Here is an 18,143-nt window from a genome sequence, read left to right as displayed (position 1 = left end):
ATGCTCTCTTCCATATTAACCATCTGATCTCCTGCCTATTGCCGGCTTAAAACTTTAATCAAACAGATGCCCTGAATAAGAAATGCTACATGAATGGCAGCTTCTGTACAGAGAGTAAACACTGCCATCTGCTGGTGTGGGCATGAACTGAGTTGTAATAAAATGAACTCCCACACATTTTAATGAAACCATTTTATTTGTAATGAAGGTTACAGAGCACCAGATTGTTTTGTTTTCTGTTTTGTTTTTTTTTTCACCTATCAAAATAAGCAAATCAGAATTTAAATGTGCACAACAAGTCTGTTGGTGGATGTTTGTACATACAGTAAACATTTATGGTTTTTACAACAACTTTTTACTCATCGATTATTCAATTTAAAATCCAATTTTACAAACAATGCCACTGACATATCAGTGATTTAGTGGATCCTTTCCCATAGTTTACACACTAATGCAGGCGTTTGGTCCCATAACACATAAATGCTCATTCACACAATCAAAAACAACAACAACAAAACAGCTACTTTGTTTGGGAATACAGTCGCACAACAGTGCCACATCGGGACAGCTACAAACCAACGGCTAATGTTTTGATTCTTTGGTATGACGTTACCAGACTTGTTTCTCACAGCCAGAACTGAAGTCCACTCAGTGAAACTGCCTTGTTTTTGTTTGTGTTTTAGAGAGTGATTTAAAGACTAGGGGATGGCGGTGAGTGGAGATGAGGTGCAGAAGAGGAGAGGACAGGAGGGGGCTCATAAGTCTATGATCTCTTTTTTCGGCTCTCAAAATTTCTGTTGGCTGGCCTGATCTTCATCTCTGCAAATTCGATTGAGTGTTCGTGGCCCTTCCAGTGGAACCAGTTGATTCCCTGTACAGAAAAAACAAACAAAAAAACAAAAAAATCATGGGAAAGTAGTGAAATAACACACCAGTGAGTTTTTCCTACAGATCTGAGGATTATTTGGCTCTTCTGGTTGCATAGCGCTGAGTTAGTACTTGTGACTTATTTTTCTCTTTAAACAAATATGTGTTGCCTCCTTTAAAATACTCATAAAATACAAATCAGATTTTATGTAACACGAGAAAAGGGCTGCAAATAAACCCACTGACGGGACTGAGATGAGGATGGAAGAAAGGCAGGCCGTGTTTTAGCTGAAAATGTTACATTTCCCTGGAAAAGTTCAGGATCTTAAGAAAACAGTGCATACCTTACTATGACTGTTGTCACCATATTTCCCCATGAGGTTGACACGATGACAGTTTTTATACCAAAAGGCACCTTTGTAGGACAAGGCGCAGTTGGTCACGGCTATATCGTTGTCGTTGTCGTAGGTGGAGAAGGGCCGACCCTGGTGGTACGTCAGGGAATCACCTGGTGAGCAAATTGAGGTAATTGACTACACAGGAAAGTTTATTTGTTTATTTTTATTGTGGTGCAACTTGAAGGAAGAGTTTAGGAAAGTATTAACACTTTTCTTGCTGAGAGATCAGAAGCTCACACACTTTGTATGAGCATCATTTAGCTGAACCTTTCTCATCAAATCAAATTTAATATTTATACTTAAATATTTCAATGCAAAATCAATACTTTAAAACCTCCAAACTTTTTTTGCCCATTTTTGAAAGGAATCTCTGAAGGTGCAGCATCAGCATATATCACTTAACACATGCCTATTTTTTCTGCTGGGAAGCTATGGGAAGTATATCTTCACAACTACAAGGGCTATAAGTATAATCTTGGTCTCAAAACAAAGCCAAGATATGTGAGATTACTACAAAAGTGTCAGAATCAAGCTATGTTTTACTGTGTCAGAGTAAATTCACCTGGAACAAAATGTAAACCTCATAAAAGAAAACCACACTACTTTTAATGAAGACCAGAAAGTAGCAGCTCAGTTCATCTCAGAATAGGTCAAGTAATGTCTGATGAGGAGCTGTGTAAAAGTAGAAGCTAAAAGAGTAAACTTCAGCAGTTTTAAGATGTTTTAATAATAGTTGTTAAACAGTTAATTTCTCAGAAAGCCATTACTGATGGACACCTCTGTCAGTGGTCAGTCAGGAGAATCGAGGGACAGCCCTAAATTCACCTTAGAAACACCATGAGAATCCAGAAAGAAGTAAAGCCCAAATTAGTCTATGATAGGAGGGTGATTACTTCACTATAAAACCTCCATGAAAACTACCAGGACCATCATGATTAATTTCAAGAAAAAGCTGAATTTCTTTCCCACAGTGATGAGTCTTTGTAATCGACTCAGTGGATGATGAGGAAAGATAGAGCTGAAATTGACCTACCAGTTTAAATTGTTGTCCAAGTATGAAATATAAGTTATCTGCCATTGCTTTTGCTGAATAATGAAACATTCTCACCATGATTTAGTGATACATTTGCACTCCCAGATGCAGGCTTCTATATCTGCATGTATTTAAGTTTGCTTTGTAAAACTGATGAAAATGTTCTGGCTGCAGGGTGAACCTTACATGACAGCCCGTCCCCTCGGCATCAGAGAAGTCTTCAGAAAGACTGAGCTGGAAAGAGAGATTCAGCTTTTTTTTCCAGCTTAGCCTGCCACTACGCAAAGGTAACAAAATCTACCTTTAGCCTCTAAGACTCATCCGTTCACGCATTACAATAAATTTGTTGATGCAGTCTATCCTGGAGGCTCCAATGGCTGTCTAGCAACCTCAAGATGATTAAAACACTCAGAGATGAAGCTACATCCTGATACAAAACACAACTTAAATGCACAACTTTTTAGGCTCTGGATTTGATGCCGGTTAAACAAAACAGATGTCATGCTGTCATAAATGAGCTTCAGGCTTTCCAATTAGCAGCTTTCCCCCGATTTCCAGCCTTAAAGATTTACTGGAAACAGAAAAGAGTGGAATCCATTTTCTGATTCAAGCCATCCTTTAAAGTAACACCCACCTGCAGTTCCCTTAAATGCTCCCAGGTAAAGTTTAAAACGCGTTCTTGGCTCTGCGATTGAGAACTTGTCATATTGAGCAAAGGCTGAATCTCCTTTGTCTCTCAAGTCCACTCGCAGCTCATACTGACCCAAAGATGTGATTTTATGGACGTTGGAGAGACCTGGAAGTAAGGTTGAGTGGGAGTCAGTAGCAGTCTAAGGCAGGAAAAGAGTGAATAATGCCAGAAGACGGGTGTTCTTACCCAGCCAGAACTCATCGTTCATGTTACCAAAGCCAGCTGTGTAGTTCTTCCAGTTTCTGAAGAACTCTAGTTTTCCGTTCTGGCGTTTGAGGAAAACCTGAGGAGAAGCGACTTTCATCAGTGTCAATCCTTTATCATGAGAAAAACAGGCGCTGCGTAATGGGTACGATCACATCCTAATCAGTCTGATTAAGGTGTGAAACTCTACTCACCAGCCATCCTCCACCATCTGTGGTCATGTCGCAGTAAACCTGGATGGGCTGGCTCTCCTCCCCTCCGATATAGATGGTGTACAGGCCAGAGGTCGCCTCTCCATTCAGTAAAACCTGAGCACAGTCCCTGGGGCGCCTGAACAAATGTCCAGCTAAAAAAAAACAAACAAAAAAACACACTGATTAAAATGACATCTTAAAGATCAGAGACAGCGGCTTTATCTTTGCAGATACATGAAGAAAAAGCAGCACACAGTATTTGGTATCGTATGAGAGAACGACTAGAAAAGAAACGGTTTTTCAAGCAGAATGAAAAACAAACTCAGGCGATCTGGTTGGAATTTCAGATTAAATGAGAGGAATTTGCATCAGAGGTACATCTGGATGGTCGTGTGATCAATCATCGGACACATCACTCAGTGACACAGACAAATGATTGGAAGATCTTTCATCCTTACCGGTGGAGAAGACGGTGGTTACATAGCGACTCCTCTGGGGTCCAGCTATGGCCTGCAGTCGGACGCTGTACTCTGTTGAACCAGTCAGCTGAGACATGCTGTAGGAGGATGCTGTTGGGCTTAGCATCACCTCCTACATGCACACACACAAAGTGTAAACTCATAATAGGTACACAACAGCAACTATATGTTTTCAAAGCTTTTCATGAGAGTATGATTAATAAAAAAGCTATCTCTGTAGAAAAACATCAGCTTTGATTTTTGCATACAGAGGACAGCAGCTGGAAGGTTCCTGAAAGAAATGTTAGCTTCTAAATGCTATTTCTGATGTCTGGAAATAAATCATAAGTGTTGTTGGAGTGGGAATGACTTCCAAAAGGTTTGGAAAATTAATCAAAATCCTTATTGCTTTGGAAAAAAAGTCCACCCTGATCTGGAGTGTTTGAGTTTAAAGAAGCAGAACCACCTCTGCTGTGAGTGACTGAACTGCTGTAGGAGTGTGCGTACCCTTATTACACCATCAGCAGAGGAGAAAGTGAGTATGTAACCGGTGACTGCTGCATGAGGAGGATTCCAGGTCAGAGTTGCACTGTCAGTTTGAATATTAATAGCCATCAGGTCATGAGGAGGATCCACATCTGCAAACATAGTGTCACACTTCATGTTTAGCATTCAGAGAAGCTGCCGTGGTTGGAAAATCTGTCTGCATATTGCTTCCTGTGGACTTCCTGTCTGCACCTACCTGTGGTGAACTCAGTAACAGCAGATGCACTCTTCTGAGCTTCTTTCATACCATGAACTCCAACTATGTAGTGTGTTCCTGGAACTAGAGAGTTCATTTCGAACTCCACCGTGTTTCCAGAAACATGCTCTACCACAGGTGTCACTGAGGGGCAGGAGTCAGATCACACAATCAAAGCAAGGTCAGATTTAAATGGATCAAGAAGCTGTTCTATGAGGAACAGACCTGAATCAGCTCTGTAGGTGATGACGTAGCCATCAACAGTGGCAACAGATGGTTGCCACAGCAACAGAGCTGACGTATCAGTGACATTTACTGCAGTCAGACCCTGCGGGCTGTCCAAAGCTGGAGGAAACAAACAGGAAAGGTTTAAAATTGTTTTCTTCGAACCGACTCCTGCAGATGTGAGTATCTGATAAGAGCAGAGAAGATCCAACCTGTGGTTACGGTGTCTGTGCTGGGCTCACTTTCCTCCAGGCCCTTCATAGCACTCACAGTTACTTGGTAGGTCTTTCCAGGGATCATATTGACCAGCAAAGTCTCAGATACACTCCCATCTGCACTCACAATCAATGGGCTTCCTGTGGTGGGACAAAACAAACAAGCAGTGTACAAAACACGTAGGAGCAATGATGACAGATTTTTATCTACAGTCAGTCCTTTAATATTGTATTTTATCATATCTGAGTCGTACGGTTTCTGAGACCTTTTCCATCACTTTATTGTGAAAACTTTGATCAAAACCCTAACACAATCTCATACTTGTCTTCTGCCTCCTGGTGCATACTTTTTGCATTACAATAAAAAGTCAACAATAGGCCTCTCCTAAAAAAGTGCCTACCCATAAAGAAATGAGTAATGTATTTGAATACTTCTTGAGTCAGAGCAAAGAGAACAATTGTGAGATGTGAAATATATGTGAAACATTTAAATGTTAGCTTAACATAAACAGGTCTGCTTGCCATTTAATAAACCCTTAAAATTGTCTAGTCAAATATGACCTGAAATATCAATTTTAAAAAAGTCCAAGTAGCGAATAAAGATGCTCAATAAAAGATAGAACCGTCAACTTGAGTATGAGAAAGTATGATAATCCTGGATTACATTTCTTAAATGACAAAAGAGAGTCAAGTGTTAGTTTTGGAATGATGATCAGATGTGAGAGGGTGTGCTCATTGTTACCCACCCCAGAAGTGGCCGACCATCAAAGATCACTCAAAGTGTGTATCTGTGACATTGCAAACAAAGTCTGGGCAACTTTTTAGGCTACCAAAAGGGTCTTCTCATGCTAATGGCTGTTAATGTTCACGAATCCACCAGAAAGGGATCCCTTACTAAATAAACAATTTAACGTTTGTCTGTAGTTTCTCCTAAATATCTTAACAATCCAGAGGGATGTTACAAAATTATTTCAAGGACAAATTAAACCAAATAAGAACTTTTTGAAATAAATATGATTTGCTGTGTTTGGAAAAAGAAAATCGTTGCATTCTAGCCTGAAAACCTTATTCTATCTTTTAAATGTGATTTTATTATCAGTGCAAGGACTGCAGTTCTTTGGTATGTATATAAAAATCTGATAATGTTTGGAGTCACATTTATACAAAAAATAGAGGAAATCTCACATCACTAAATACAGCTTAAACTAGTAATAAATTGCAGCAATGCAACAAGCCTGAACACTTACCACCTTCAAACGGCACATAGGTAATGCGATAGTTATCCACTGGAGAGTGTGGCATGGTCCAGTGAACTACGGCTGAAGAGTCCGTCACATCAGAGAAATGAATTCCTCTTGGAGCGCTCAGACCTAGCAAAGTGCAAATGGATGTACACGGACAGGAAAAGAAGAAAGGGATTAATCAAGGTGAAGTTTTAGCACAAAAGGAAAAGAAAAACCTTCAGCTCAGAGAATCCAAATGAAACCCAAGAGAATGCGTTTCCCATAAGACCATTTTCTATTAGACATGGAGTTAAACCTAAACCAAAGGAAGAATGATGATTAGTGGGATTCTGGGCTCAGCAAATCACACTAGAAACTCAGAAAATGATAGTTAGTATGGAACTTGACATTTTGCTGTTTTCCATGTACCTGTGTGAGCAACCCCTGTTATAGGTTGAGAGCGTTGGTCCAAAGTGACGCCATAAAGCTCGATTTCATACTCAGTGCCACCCATGAGGCCAGTTACAACCCTGGTTCGCTCATGGCCGTGGGCGTTGTACTCCTGAGGGTGTGTTAATCTTTTGCTGTCTCTTACTTTGATCACAAATCTGTCAAACAGGTCTTCGTCAGCCGCCCACGACAGACGGAAACTGTCAGCGGTGATATCCGAGATGAAGAGATGCTCTACCTCCGACTCGGCCTCTGGTTAGACAAGGAAACATTAACGATGCAGTGGTTTGGTGGTTTCCCAGAAATTTTCATTAGTGAGCATCAGTTTGGAAGGCCAGCCAATAGGCAAGAAGGTTTCCAGGTGGCAGACAGGATTGTATTCCATCCTGAAAGCCTTTTTATCCACCACCTCCAGTCTGCCATGCTCAGGCATCCATTAGTGTAAATAAGTCAAAAACAGAGCAGAAACATACAAGAATAAAAAGACGAGAGGACTTTTGTAGTTCTTTATTTATGTCAGTAAAGGGATCTGTTGAGTTCCCCATGCGTCCTTAAGGCCAGCCTCAATGCAATCAGTGCATTCAAAGGTAATAGAAAAAATAATATTAGTTAAATCAACAGATGTCATTCTCAGAGCATCTGTTGGTTTATCAGTGTTTTCCTGCATGTGGCAAATGGACTTATTGGCTATACTCAACAGCAACATGTAGGACAATGTCCACAAAAATCTGTATATGACCAATTAAATAAATGTGAAGGAAAACACAATAAAATATGACAACAAACAAATATGCTTGCTCATATTTTGAAGGAAAGAAACAGACGGGAGCGTCACGTTTTCTCTCGTTGACACGGCTGCATACCCAGAAAATACTTTATAGAAAGATAGGCTCATTCTGAAAAAAAAAAGCTGTTTTATAGTTAGAGTTAGGGTTAATTAGGAAAAATCAAAACATGGCATGCTCCTAAATGTATCCATGCTAAAGCTAATTTTGATTATACATCATTTTTAAAATCAAAATTAGCATGGATATGAAGGGGCTGTGCCATGTTGGCGACAGTGAGACACTTTATAACTGGATCATAAAGTTGAACAATGACAGATAAACAGATACAGCAGCTGCAGGAAAAAGTAGAAACTGGACTATTTAGTAAGACAAGGGGCATTGCAGTGCACTGGTAGTGGTACCTGTCACAGCCACTGTAGTCAGAGGCCGAGAGAGAAGCCCTGACTGTGACACCCCAGTCAGCCTGACCTCATAGCCTATGCCGGTGATGAGGCCCCAGATGTCCAGGTGGCTTTGGTTTCCTGGCACAGTGAACTCCTGAGGCTCCAGCAGCCAGCCAGAGTCTGTCACCACTATTTGAAAGTGGCTGAAGCCGCCACTAGAGATGGCCAATTCCTCCTGCTGCCTCACTTCCCATGACACTCGGAAACCATAGGGGGTTATGTTGGAAATGGTCAAGTTTTCCACTTTAGGCAAAGGAGCTGGGAGGAAGGGGGTTGGGTTTGATTGGAGGAATGAAATTCCATTAGGAAGATAATGTGTGCAATGGTCGCAAAAGCAAATAAAGATCCAACTCTTCTGGTGTGTAACTTGCAATAAGAAACTATCATCAGATTAAATACTCAAGGTGTTGCACTTTAAAGTTCAAAATACACTAAAGGCAAAAGTGGCATGCATCATTATTATTTGTCACCTGGATACCTGAAGTAAGAATTAAAAAACAATTGCTCCAATGGAGAATACAGACATTTCCACTGTAGGTATCGTTATTGACCCGACTACGTGGTCCTTTTAGCCCATTTACATCGGCTTCCCAAATGGACCAATCCACACTACCCACAAACTACCAGTCAGAAAGAAATCAGAAAGAAATTATTTAGAATAAAACAGACTAAATAGCTGGGTTCTCAGACAGACTGCACCTCTAGCTTATAACTTGTAGCTCTTTTTAACTTATAAAAACCTGTAGTGCTTTTTGATTAGATGGCACAATCTGGCTTCATTTCAGTCATGTTTTAGTCCACCACCACAACATAGGCTAAATATTTCACCAAATAAACAATTCAGTAAATGAATTATCATCTGGTGTCTTTTTTTTTAAACTAATCTTTGGATCAAACAAAAATAAGTAGTTAGCAGCCAGTTTTCATAAGATACAATAAATTAAGTCAAAATTTCAGGTTGATTCTGTCTGGTTTCTCTCAAATATAAGACAGATCATGTTTAAGGATCTTTGGAATTAGTAAATGAAAAGCTTGAATGACCAAAAATGCCATTTTATTGACAGAATCTCTTTATGATGCATGTCAACTTTGCTCCTGGTGCATTTTGGACTTCAGATCTAGACATGTTTGTTGGCTTAATCCTTTTAAAAATGTACATCCATTGACATTTTCACTTCAAATTATTTATGTAAATGATACGAGTTAAATACATAGTACCTGTGACAGCATGGGTTACCACAGAAGGAGTGCGGCGCCCATGAGAAATACCATACATTTCAATGTCATAGCCTGTATCATCCATCAAGTTCGGGATCGTTACGTTACAAGCTTCACCAGGCAGTCTGAACTCCAGTGCATCAGACTGCTGCTCAGAGTCACTGATCCGGATAACAAAGCCATCAAAGTGGCCTGACACTGTGCTCCAGGACAAGCTGAGGTTATGTGGACTCGGAGATGAAGCAGTTATGGGCCCCAACTGTGGGACATCCTCTGAATAAAAAAAACAGAAGATGACTTTTCAGTTACGTTGACTTGAGTAGACGATGTAGCCGGAGCATGCAGCTTCAAGAAAGAAAAGCCCGTAATGTGATACCTGTTGTTGCTACAGCAAACAGAGGCTGTGTGCTCTGGCCGTCACCATCACTGGCATAAAGCTTTATGTTGTAGCTTGTGCTCGCTTTGAGCCCGGCCATTACTGTGGAGCGCACATCTCCAGGCAGAGCACGCCCCATCGCCTGCGAGGGCAAAGCAGACTCTCTGACTTCTACTATAAACTTATCAAATTGCTTCTCTCCTGTCCGCCACGACAGAGAGAATCTGTCTGAGGTAATGTTAGAAACAACTAGCTTGGACAAATCAGGCTCTTCAGCTACAAGAGGAGAGAAAAATATAGTTTATATTCATTACTTGGAGTAAGAAGCAAGTATTTGTCTTTTATTTATTTGAAAATTCCAATGTAAAGTCAACTTTACAGATTAAATTACTAAAAATATTTCCAAGCTTAAACAAATGACCCAATTTTAATAACTGAATTTTAAATTCAAAATACCTGTTGATGCAACAGTACTGACAGCAATTGTTCGAGAGCCCTTGTACGTCCCATAGAGGTAGGCTATGTAATCAGTGCTGGGCCTGAGCCCTGTGACGTCGTGGGACCTGACATTATGGGACATGTTATATTCCTTTGGCTCCATCAGCCAATCAGAGTCAATTATCTCCAGTATAAAACCATCAAATTGTTCTTCAGTGCCATTCCAGAGAAGTGAAAAGCTCTCTGACGTCAAGTTTGAGATATATAGTTTGCCAACCACTGGATGATTCACTGAAGAAAGAAACCATGATTAGAAATTTATCAAAGCCATCCTTCAGAGCAAATATGTCCAAATAACATCTAAATTTTTTCATTATTATTGGTGGTTGGTTAAACTGACTTATCATTAAATGTGTACCATTATTGGAGACTCACCATCACCAACAGCAATTCCTGACAGCCTGAACAGCTTAATAAAGAATTAAATACATGCACGCAGTTCTGCATTAAAATGCAAATTAAACATCCTGCACTAAAGGTTAAAATGTGGCTTGAACTTAAAAGCAACAATTCCTTTTTTTCCTTTTAATATTAATGATAAGCAAAACTGAATGCCAATGAGAGAAACGACAAAGCTTTGATGTAAAAAGCTGAAAATTAAAATGTGTTTAAATTATCCAAATAAATGTGAAATTGTGAGTATAAAGGAAGGTTTCATGCATTTGTCATGCTGATTGGTTAATTTTGAGAAAATGACTTTGCATTGCATTACAAGTTTAACAAATAAAGCTATTGTTTTACATGCTGTAAGATTTATTAGTTCCATGCAAACATGCATCTGATATAAAATAAGGTGACGTTACTGTTAACCTCAGATTATATCATTAGCTTTTTACCTTGATGACAAGAAGATTTAATCATTTGCCACCTAGTAGTTCAAAAGAAAATGAGGACATTCACTTTAATGATTGGCGAAAATAAACTACCATCTCAGTGTCACTCACACAAACTCACAGAACTAAAGAGACATGGACACTCACGCATGCCGTGAGCTCTTTAGACACCCACAGGCAAATGATCTCTCAAGGTTAATCAATTACACACTGAATGAAGACTGATGAGATGAAATGAGATGGTGACGCTGTCACAGTATGATGGGGGAGGGTTATTGGTTTGCTTTTGCAATCATTGCAGCACATCAGCGTCAGACCTGACCATGATGCAGGGATGGTAGGGGGAGGGGGGCTTCATGCACGTTGGTAACTGGGATGAGGGGGGTGGGGATGAACGTTTGGCTCGGTGATGCAGCACCCATTACCCTGCTCTCTCTCAGTGAGACAGAAACAGTGGCTGGAGGGTGGAGAATGATAATGTTGGTTAAGATGAAGCAGCTCAGTGCACTGAGGCCCTGGGGTTGGACGGTGATGGCAGAACAGAAACCGGGTTATGTTGTTTTTGTTTCATGCAGCAATATGAAGACGCTCCACTGGAGTAGGACAGCAGAAATATGCATATAATTGCTTCACAGGTGTTGACTGAAATAGAATATTTAGAATATTAATAGAAAGTCTTGCTGCAACGCTTCAAGTTGCAGGTACCTGTGGTAGCTTCACTGTACAGGGGTTCAGTGAAGGAGCTCTGATACATCCCATACAGGCCAACCATGTAGCTGGTGTTGGGATTCAGCCCAGAGATGCCCAGGCTCATAGCGTCTCCGGACAGAGTGAGGTTCTGGCTCTCCATGAAATTCTCCATGTTTGTTACTTCAATGACAAAGCTGTCAAAGTCCCCACCTGTGGGACTCCAGGAGGCAGTGAAGCCGTCCCATGTAATGTCAGAGATGGTGAGGTTCACCACCGCTGGCTTCAGCTCCGCTGGTAGATAGACAAATCAGACTGGGTCAGCTAGATGCAAAGACGAGTTCATCAGTTTATCTCAAGGTACATTATTCATGGAAAAAGAGAGCAGCTGAGTATTGGGGCCAGGAGAAAAAAATCTTTCAGATATTTGAGAATCTTGTCTGAAAAGTTTTCAAAAAGTTAAAAAACTTTTGAAAGTTGATTATAAAAAATCAAACTTGCTGTTACAGTAACAGTAAAGCTTACAAACTTTTGATGTTTTTAATATTTTTTAATTCACTCCAGAGTCAGCTGATCAAACAATTTATGACTTTCTAGCGGTTTCACAAACGTCGTAATTTGAGTCATAATTTATCTCCACCAAAACTGCTTTGGTCCTGCTTCATTGAGTTTTTGTTAAAATAAAGAAATGCATTTAACTGCATCTTTCCAGTTGTTTTAATGAGTTAAGCACATGCCCACTCATGTCAGCTTTTCTGTCAATATTCCTCCAAAAATTTAGTTTCCAATTTGTTTGGGGGAGTTACAATGCCTGAAAAACAAAGGTCCATGCTGGGAAAAAAGAACAGTAGCAAAGAGTAATAACTACAAGATTAAATATTTAAACTAATATCTGTACTTCACTAATGATGTAATATGATGTACAACTAAATATAATAGTTTTTTTTTCTTCATATGAAATATTACAACCATTTTTTCCCCAAAATATCCTGACCTATACAATTAAATATAATGCAATGTTTTTTTTAAATGTACCCTTTATTAATCATACAGTCTTTGATTTGTAATATTTCTTAAAACTAAATGGACCAAACCTGACGTATATTATAAATTAATTAGAAAAAACATCCAATTTAGAAATAATAAAATATCTTAAATGATGTTAATCTCAAAGGTTTACAACTTTGTTTTTGGGTGCAATACTCAGCTGTAATGAGTCAGAATTAAAGCAGAGAAATTGTAATGAAGGAAATTTGTCTTTTAAAACCATCTGTGGAGGAAAGGTTACTTTGCAGCCACCTTGAACTATTTAAAGGACAGAAATGAAATAATAATAATAATATGATGATGAGGATGACAGGTGGTGATGAAGCCAAAGACGACAGATATTTGCTCCATGTACCTGTAGTAGCAAAAACTTTGAGAGGTAACGATGGCTTCCCTTCCGCCATCCCTTGCAATGTAATACCATAGTATGTGGAGGGGGTCAGACCCTTTATTTCAGCCTTCCTCACTCTTCCTGGTAGTGTTGTCACTTTAGGTTGTGTTTCTGACGGAGCACTGACCTCCACCAGAAAGCTGTCGAATGCCTCGTCAGGTGACATCCAAGCCAAGCTAACGCTGGTGGCGCTAACACTGACTGTTAGGTCACCTGGTAGATCCATACCAGAGCTTTCAGGCTCAGCCCCAGAAATCATCTCAACAGTTTCAGAAGATGTATGTAGAGGATGGAGGTGATTTGGTCTTTCATTCTCCAGAACAGATTCAGACTGTGGGGCATCTTTGATACTCAGTGCAACTGGAGAGGTAGGCTTAGGTGCTACAGTGAATGAAAGCAGGTAAAACAGTGAATTTCTTACTGGCTCTGCTGAAAGCTGCAAAAAGATCCTGTGAAGGAAAACGCTGAGTTAAAATAAAAACAGTTACATTCTTCTGCACAGTTTCATGGTTTCTCTCTGGATTTGTTTTACCAGGACAACTAAATCGCCAAGCAGCAGCAGCTGAGGCGTTAATGACACCTGAGTCAGTGTCATTAACTACTTGAAGGCTCTGGGTAGTCCACCGCAGTGGAAGTACACAGTTGTCTTCAAATGGATGATGAAGCCATGCACAGCCATTTGGATCCACTTGTTCTAAATAAAGACCATGGAGTCACTTCCATGACATGCGGGTGATAATGGTCTTATTTTGTCTAACTGAGAGAGAATGAAAAAACTCTGAATGGGAGTGTAGATGATTAATCATGTGGATGGAACTAGCTGAACAAGGCTTTAAAGAGAGCAAAATGCTTGCATTTAAAAAGATCAAATGCAGGAAGAAAATCGAAGTGACTACTTGAGTAAAACCCAAACATCGTTTCCATCGCAAATTTCTTCCTGTATTTGAATTTTTGGAAAGCAACATCGTGCCTCAGCCCTGAAGCCTTGTTCAGCTAATTAAGCTAATTAAGTGAGATAAGTTTCTTCGTAAAAACATGCCAAATGAAATCCAGATGAGAGTTGCAATTAAAAAAGTGAAAAATTCCAGCATGCACATCTTATCACAATCTATGCAACTGCTCCTTGAAAGAGAGATTTCCACTGAAGAGAGAAGCTGTGAGACACCATTCAGTCTAAATGAGAAGCTTATACCTGTGGCAGCAACAGCTTCAAGTAGCACAGACCGCTGACTACTCCTCATCCCATAAAGTTTTATCTGATACTCTGTTGAAGCCTTCAGACCACTTATTCTAGAGTCACGAGCATCTCCAGGAAGTTGGATCTCTGTCCCAGCCTGAGTGTCTTTATATTCGACTGCTAAATTATCATACACATCCTGAGCCTTTAGTGTCCAAGAGAGGTCAAATCCGTCAGGCGTGATGCCTGAGATGGTCAGCACTCCATGCTCGTCCTCAGGCCCTGTCCCGGAAAACTGGGACTCAGACGGCTCTAAATACGCAAAGCTAATGACATTGTCCTCCGAGCCTGAAGGAGTGCTTAGCTCACGGTCGTCTGAGTCAGCTAAATAAAAAGTGAAAGAGGCTACAAGAAAAAACAAAGAGGCACAAATGAAGAAAGCAGGAAATGTCATTTTTTTCAGTGTTTGGCTGCATGTTGAAAACCCTGTTCCCAAAGAAAGCTAAAAATCTGCTTGAAATGTGAATCAAAACAGAATGTGATGAATTTAAACGAAACAGTAACAATACAGCGTCTGACTCGAGAGAATCTCACTTTTTATGAAAATCTTCAATTTAATGGCTGAAACATTTTAATTGAATTAGCAAGCTGCTGCAAAAATGACAGAATTTGATATCAGAATTACATGAGGATTATGATGCCAAAGATGTCTGAATGGCAGCACGTGTTACTCCACACAGATGATTATATATACTAGTAACAGTCTGTGTGACACTGCGTGACAAGTAAGTCCTCCAACTGTTCACACTAACACAACCCATTTAACTTCTGCCCTTCATAGGCAGGAGGAGGGAACACAAATTGTATGAACGTTTCCAGACTGCAGTAAACATCAGGTTGTGTGGTTTGGTGTGAGATTGACGACTATTTGAGTTCAAGGCCATCATAATGCAGCTGTTTATTCATTTATTTTTTATGTAACATTTTACTACTTTTGTCACTTCCTGTTAGGGATGGGGGTAAAGTTTGGTTAAGACTAAAATATTCTCACAACTATCATCCTCACGCATGCAAATTTGCACACTGCTTTTGTTACATATAAAAACAGGATGTTATGACTAAATTGTGTCACAGCAATGACTTCGCTTGGTTCAAGTTAGAAATGAAAATCAGTTAGGAATAGAAAGAATGATGGCTATGGCTAAAATTCCTCATTTTTACATCACAATTTGTATCTTAAAGCTATGCTACTGAATTTGAGCAGAATTTGTCAGTGAGGCGCCCCCTAACGACGGCTAATTCAGCATCTTGCATCCTGTCTCTCTCTGAGCTCTCTCCAGCTAGTAAAACTCCATCTGATGTTGACTCTTGTCTTATATCTTACTCTGTCCCTTTCTTTTCCTCACTTTCTCTTACAATGTCCTCTTGTGTTTTTTTAATCTTGTTTCTTGTTTCTGAATCAGCCATAGTGTGTGTGCAAAACAGCGTGTGTTGATATCCAGTTGCTTTCATGTTTTGCTGGGGGATGAAAAGCAAAATGCAGGAGACACTAGATGCCTCTGGGCTGAGAAAAAAGTTGTCAAGTGTTGTTTCTCAGCCTCTACCCTACAGGGCAATGATGGCTCCAGAAAGTCAGTAAAACGAGTCATAAGGATGAAGTTTTAAAGTAATAAAAAAATGATCTAGTGTTACTTTTATGCTCTAAAGCCCAACCCAAGAAGAAATGGGGAGAAAAGTATTTTTTTTATATGAATTGTTTATTTGGTCTTTTAACCAAATATAAAAAAAAATTTTTTAGCAAAAAATTATTGTATATTTAATGTTTGTAACCGTTTGATATGTAAAAATTATTGTAGTGCATTCTGAATTATTATCCATCCACCAGGGGGCAGAAGATAAGTATCAGATTGTGTACAAGTTTTTACCATAAAATTATGCAAAAGGTCTCAAATATGATACATACGGCATTAAAGGGTTCATAGATGCCATTTTCACCATTTATATGCAGTTGCTCTTGCAACCCCTAGAAACCGCTTTTTTCTTTAACATCTTTTTAAGGTTGCTGCCTGCGTCCCAACTTTTGAAAACATGTTCATCGTGTGATTAAAATGATGATTAACATCTAACGTTTAATATTTTTTTTATTTAATCCAGAATGAAAATGATTTGCAGAGCTTCACATTCTGTTTTTCTCCACATCTCATGCAGAGATGCCTTTTTTGGAAACATTGTGATTTTGAGATGTTGTATCTTTACTTAAGCAACTGTGAACCCCAAAGCTTATCGTTATAATTCTTAAGATTGATTTGTTGATTTACAAACACAGCTGTGGTAACCATGGCAAAAGCAAGTGTACTTTCATACTACAGCCAACTACCGATGAGCATCCAGTGTAATTATTTACTCTAAAACCAGTCAAACTCATGTTGTTGAATGTTGTAAACAGATCTAAATTATAAGTGAGGAATCTCAAGAATAGAAACAATTTTAATCATCAAACAGCTGAAAGTGTCCTTTTCACCTGGGAAATTTAAAAATGTAGAAATGAATGTATATCAGGCTTTGGCAGAACTGTTCCCCACCCACCTGTAGATGCGGGTAAGGAGACGGGTCTGCTCTTCCTGTGTCCCCTCTCTGCAGTCAACGTAATGGTGTAGCTCATTCCAGGCGTCAGGTTGGACAGGACATATGTAGTCGCTGAGGCGGGAATCTCCACCTCTTCAGCCTGGCCATCTCTGGACATGTACACCAGCCTGTACCCACCAACTTTAGCTTGAGGTTTTTGCCACCCCATGGTGAGAGACGTCTCTGTAGACTTGACCTTTTCAAAACCTCTGGGAGGATCGAGATCTGACAGAAGGCACATGAAGCAGTTAAAATAACAAAAAAGCACAACATTTTTTGACAGCAGAGTCATGATGTACTTGACACAAAATCATAAATTAGAGCCCCCTCCATCGGTTTTATTTCATCACTCAGTTTGCATCAACAAAACTTAGCTGTCTGTGTATTTATGAAGCAGTGTGAAGGAAATCTGTTTAGACAGCTGCTCGGCAGCATTTCTCACCAGTTGCTCCATTTGTAGTAGCAGGGAGGCTCTCCCGCTCATTCTTCACAGCTGTCACTCCAATCCCGTACTCTGTCCCCGGGTTCAGTCCTACAGTTTAAAAAGAAAGGGAATGATGTTACAGTATAGGGAGACAAATATAATTCTGGGGGCTGAGTGTGTGACTGCTTTTAATAAATGATCTTTTTGACCCTTACTAGTGATGGTAGCTTGTGTGGTGTCTCCTGGGCCCCGTGGGAACACTTCTTCACCGTGAGTGGCCCCAGAGATGGGGCTGTATTTCACTCGATAGCTGCCTACATCAGCCTCACTGTTGGTCCACTCTACAGTGATGCTGTTGTCCGTCTGTGACACAGTGTGCAGACTCGTGGGGGGATCCAGTGCTGATGTACATACAGTTTTTACCATTAATAGCATAATGACATTAGCCTGATGCTAATTAATTTAAATTCAGCAGTGGAGTGAGGGTCTCTTCAGTCAGCAGTGTGAAAACAAATATGATTAAATGTGTCCCCACCATGCCACAGTCTGCTGCATGTTGTGATTTCAGTAGTGTAATATTTTAGTCAAACATAAAGAAAAACATCAGGTTAGCTGCTAATAGCCCAGAGAAAGACATCTTACTGTCAAACTTTCCAAGTTTTGTAGCAAAACGTTTTGCAGCAATTAAATATAACCAGCATATATAACCGGTTCTGTGCAGATTACTTGTCTCTGAACTTGGAACAAGGCAGAGAACACTCTGTATTTTCCTACTCATGTAACAGGATGTTGTCTCTAAGCCACCAAATCAACTGACTCTAAATGAAGAAGCACATCTTTGACAACAATAGCAATCATGGTTCTATGTGTGAAAAACTGGGGGATTCAAAAACGTCAGTTCTGAACTGGAAATTATAAACCCCACTTTAAGTGTGT

General features: G+C 39.8%; 1 protein-coding gene across 5 annotated transcripts in view; it reads right to left on the bottom strand.

The window, feature by feature from the left end:
- Window positions 1–224: 224 nt before the first annotated feature.
- zmp:0000000846 (tenascin) overlaps window positions 225–18,143 on the bottom strand; it is a 33,315-nt gene continuing 15,396 nt past the window's right edge. For 2 of the 5 annotated variants that reach the window (XM_041970770.1, XM_041970769.1), the window contains exons 8-23: window positions 17,423–17,608; window positions 17,226–17,315; window positions 16,745–17,008; window positions 11,562–11,837; window positions 6,680–6,952; window positions 6,275–6,397; window positions 5,025–5,168; window positions 4,813–4,932; window positions 4,588–4,731; window positions 4,353–4,483; window positions 3,846–3,978; window positions 3,388–3,539; window positions 3,176–3,272; window positions 2,933–3,094; window positions 1,212–1,375; window positions 225–871 (exon numbers count right to left, since the gene is read on the bottom strand). In XM_041970770.1, coding sequence (XP_041826704.1) covers window positions 764–871; window positions 1,212–1,375; window positions 2,933–3,094; window positions 3,176–3,272; window positions 3,388–3,539; window positions 3,846–3,978; window positions 4,353–4,483; window positions 4,588–4,731; window positions 4,813–4,932; window positions 5,025–5,168; window positions 6,275–6,397; window positions 6,680–6,952; window positions 11,562–11,837; window positions 16,745–17,008; window positions 17,226–17,315; window positions 17,423–17,608 — 2,567 coding nt within the window. In that variant the 3' untranslated portion in view covers window positions 225–763. Of the gene's footprint in view, window positions 872–1,211; window positions 1,376–2,932; window positions 3,095–3,175; window positions 3,273–3,387; window positions 3,540–3,845; window positions 3,979–4,352; window positions 4,484–4,587; window positions 4,732–4,812; window positions 4,933–5,024; window positions 5,169–6,274; window positions 6,398–6,679; window positions 6,953–8,804; window positions 9,423–9,525; window positions 9,802–9,981; window positions 10,255–11,561; window positions 11,838–16,744; window positions 17,009–17,225; window positions 17,316–17,422; window positions 17,609–18,143 lie in introns of those variants that run through there. The other 3 variants (XM_041970771.1, XM_041970772.1, XM_041970774.1) reach the window with 3 other exon arrangements.

The sequence above is a fragment of the Melanotaenia boesemani genome, chromosome 19 (assembly GCF_017639745.1).
Source record: "Melanotaenia boesemani isolate fMelBoe1 chromosome 19, fMelBoe1.pri, whole genome shotgun sequence".
NCBI lineage: Eukaryota > Metazoa > Chordata > Actinopteri > Atheriniformes > Melanotaeniidae > Melanotaenia > Melanotaenia boesemani.
Note: the sequence above shows the minus strand (reverse complement) of the source record. Positions and strands in the feature narration are given on the sequence as shown.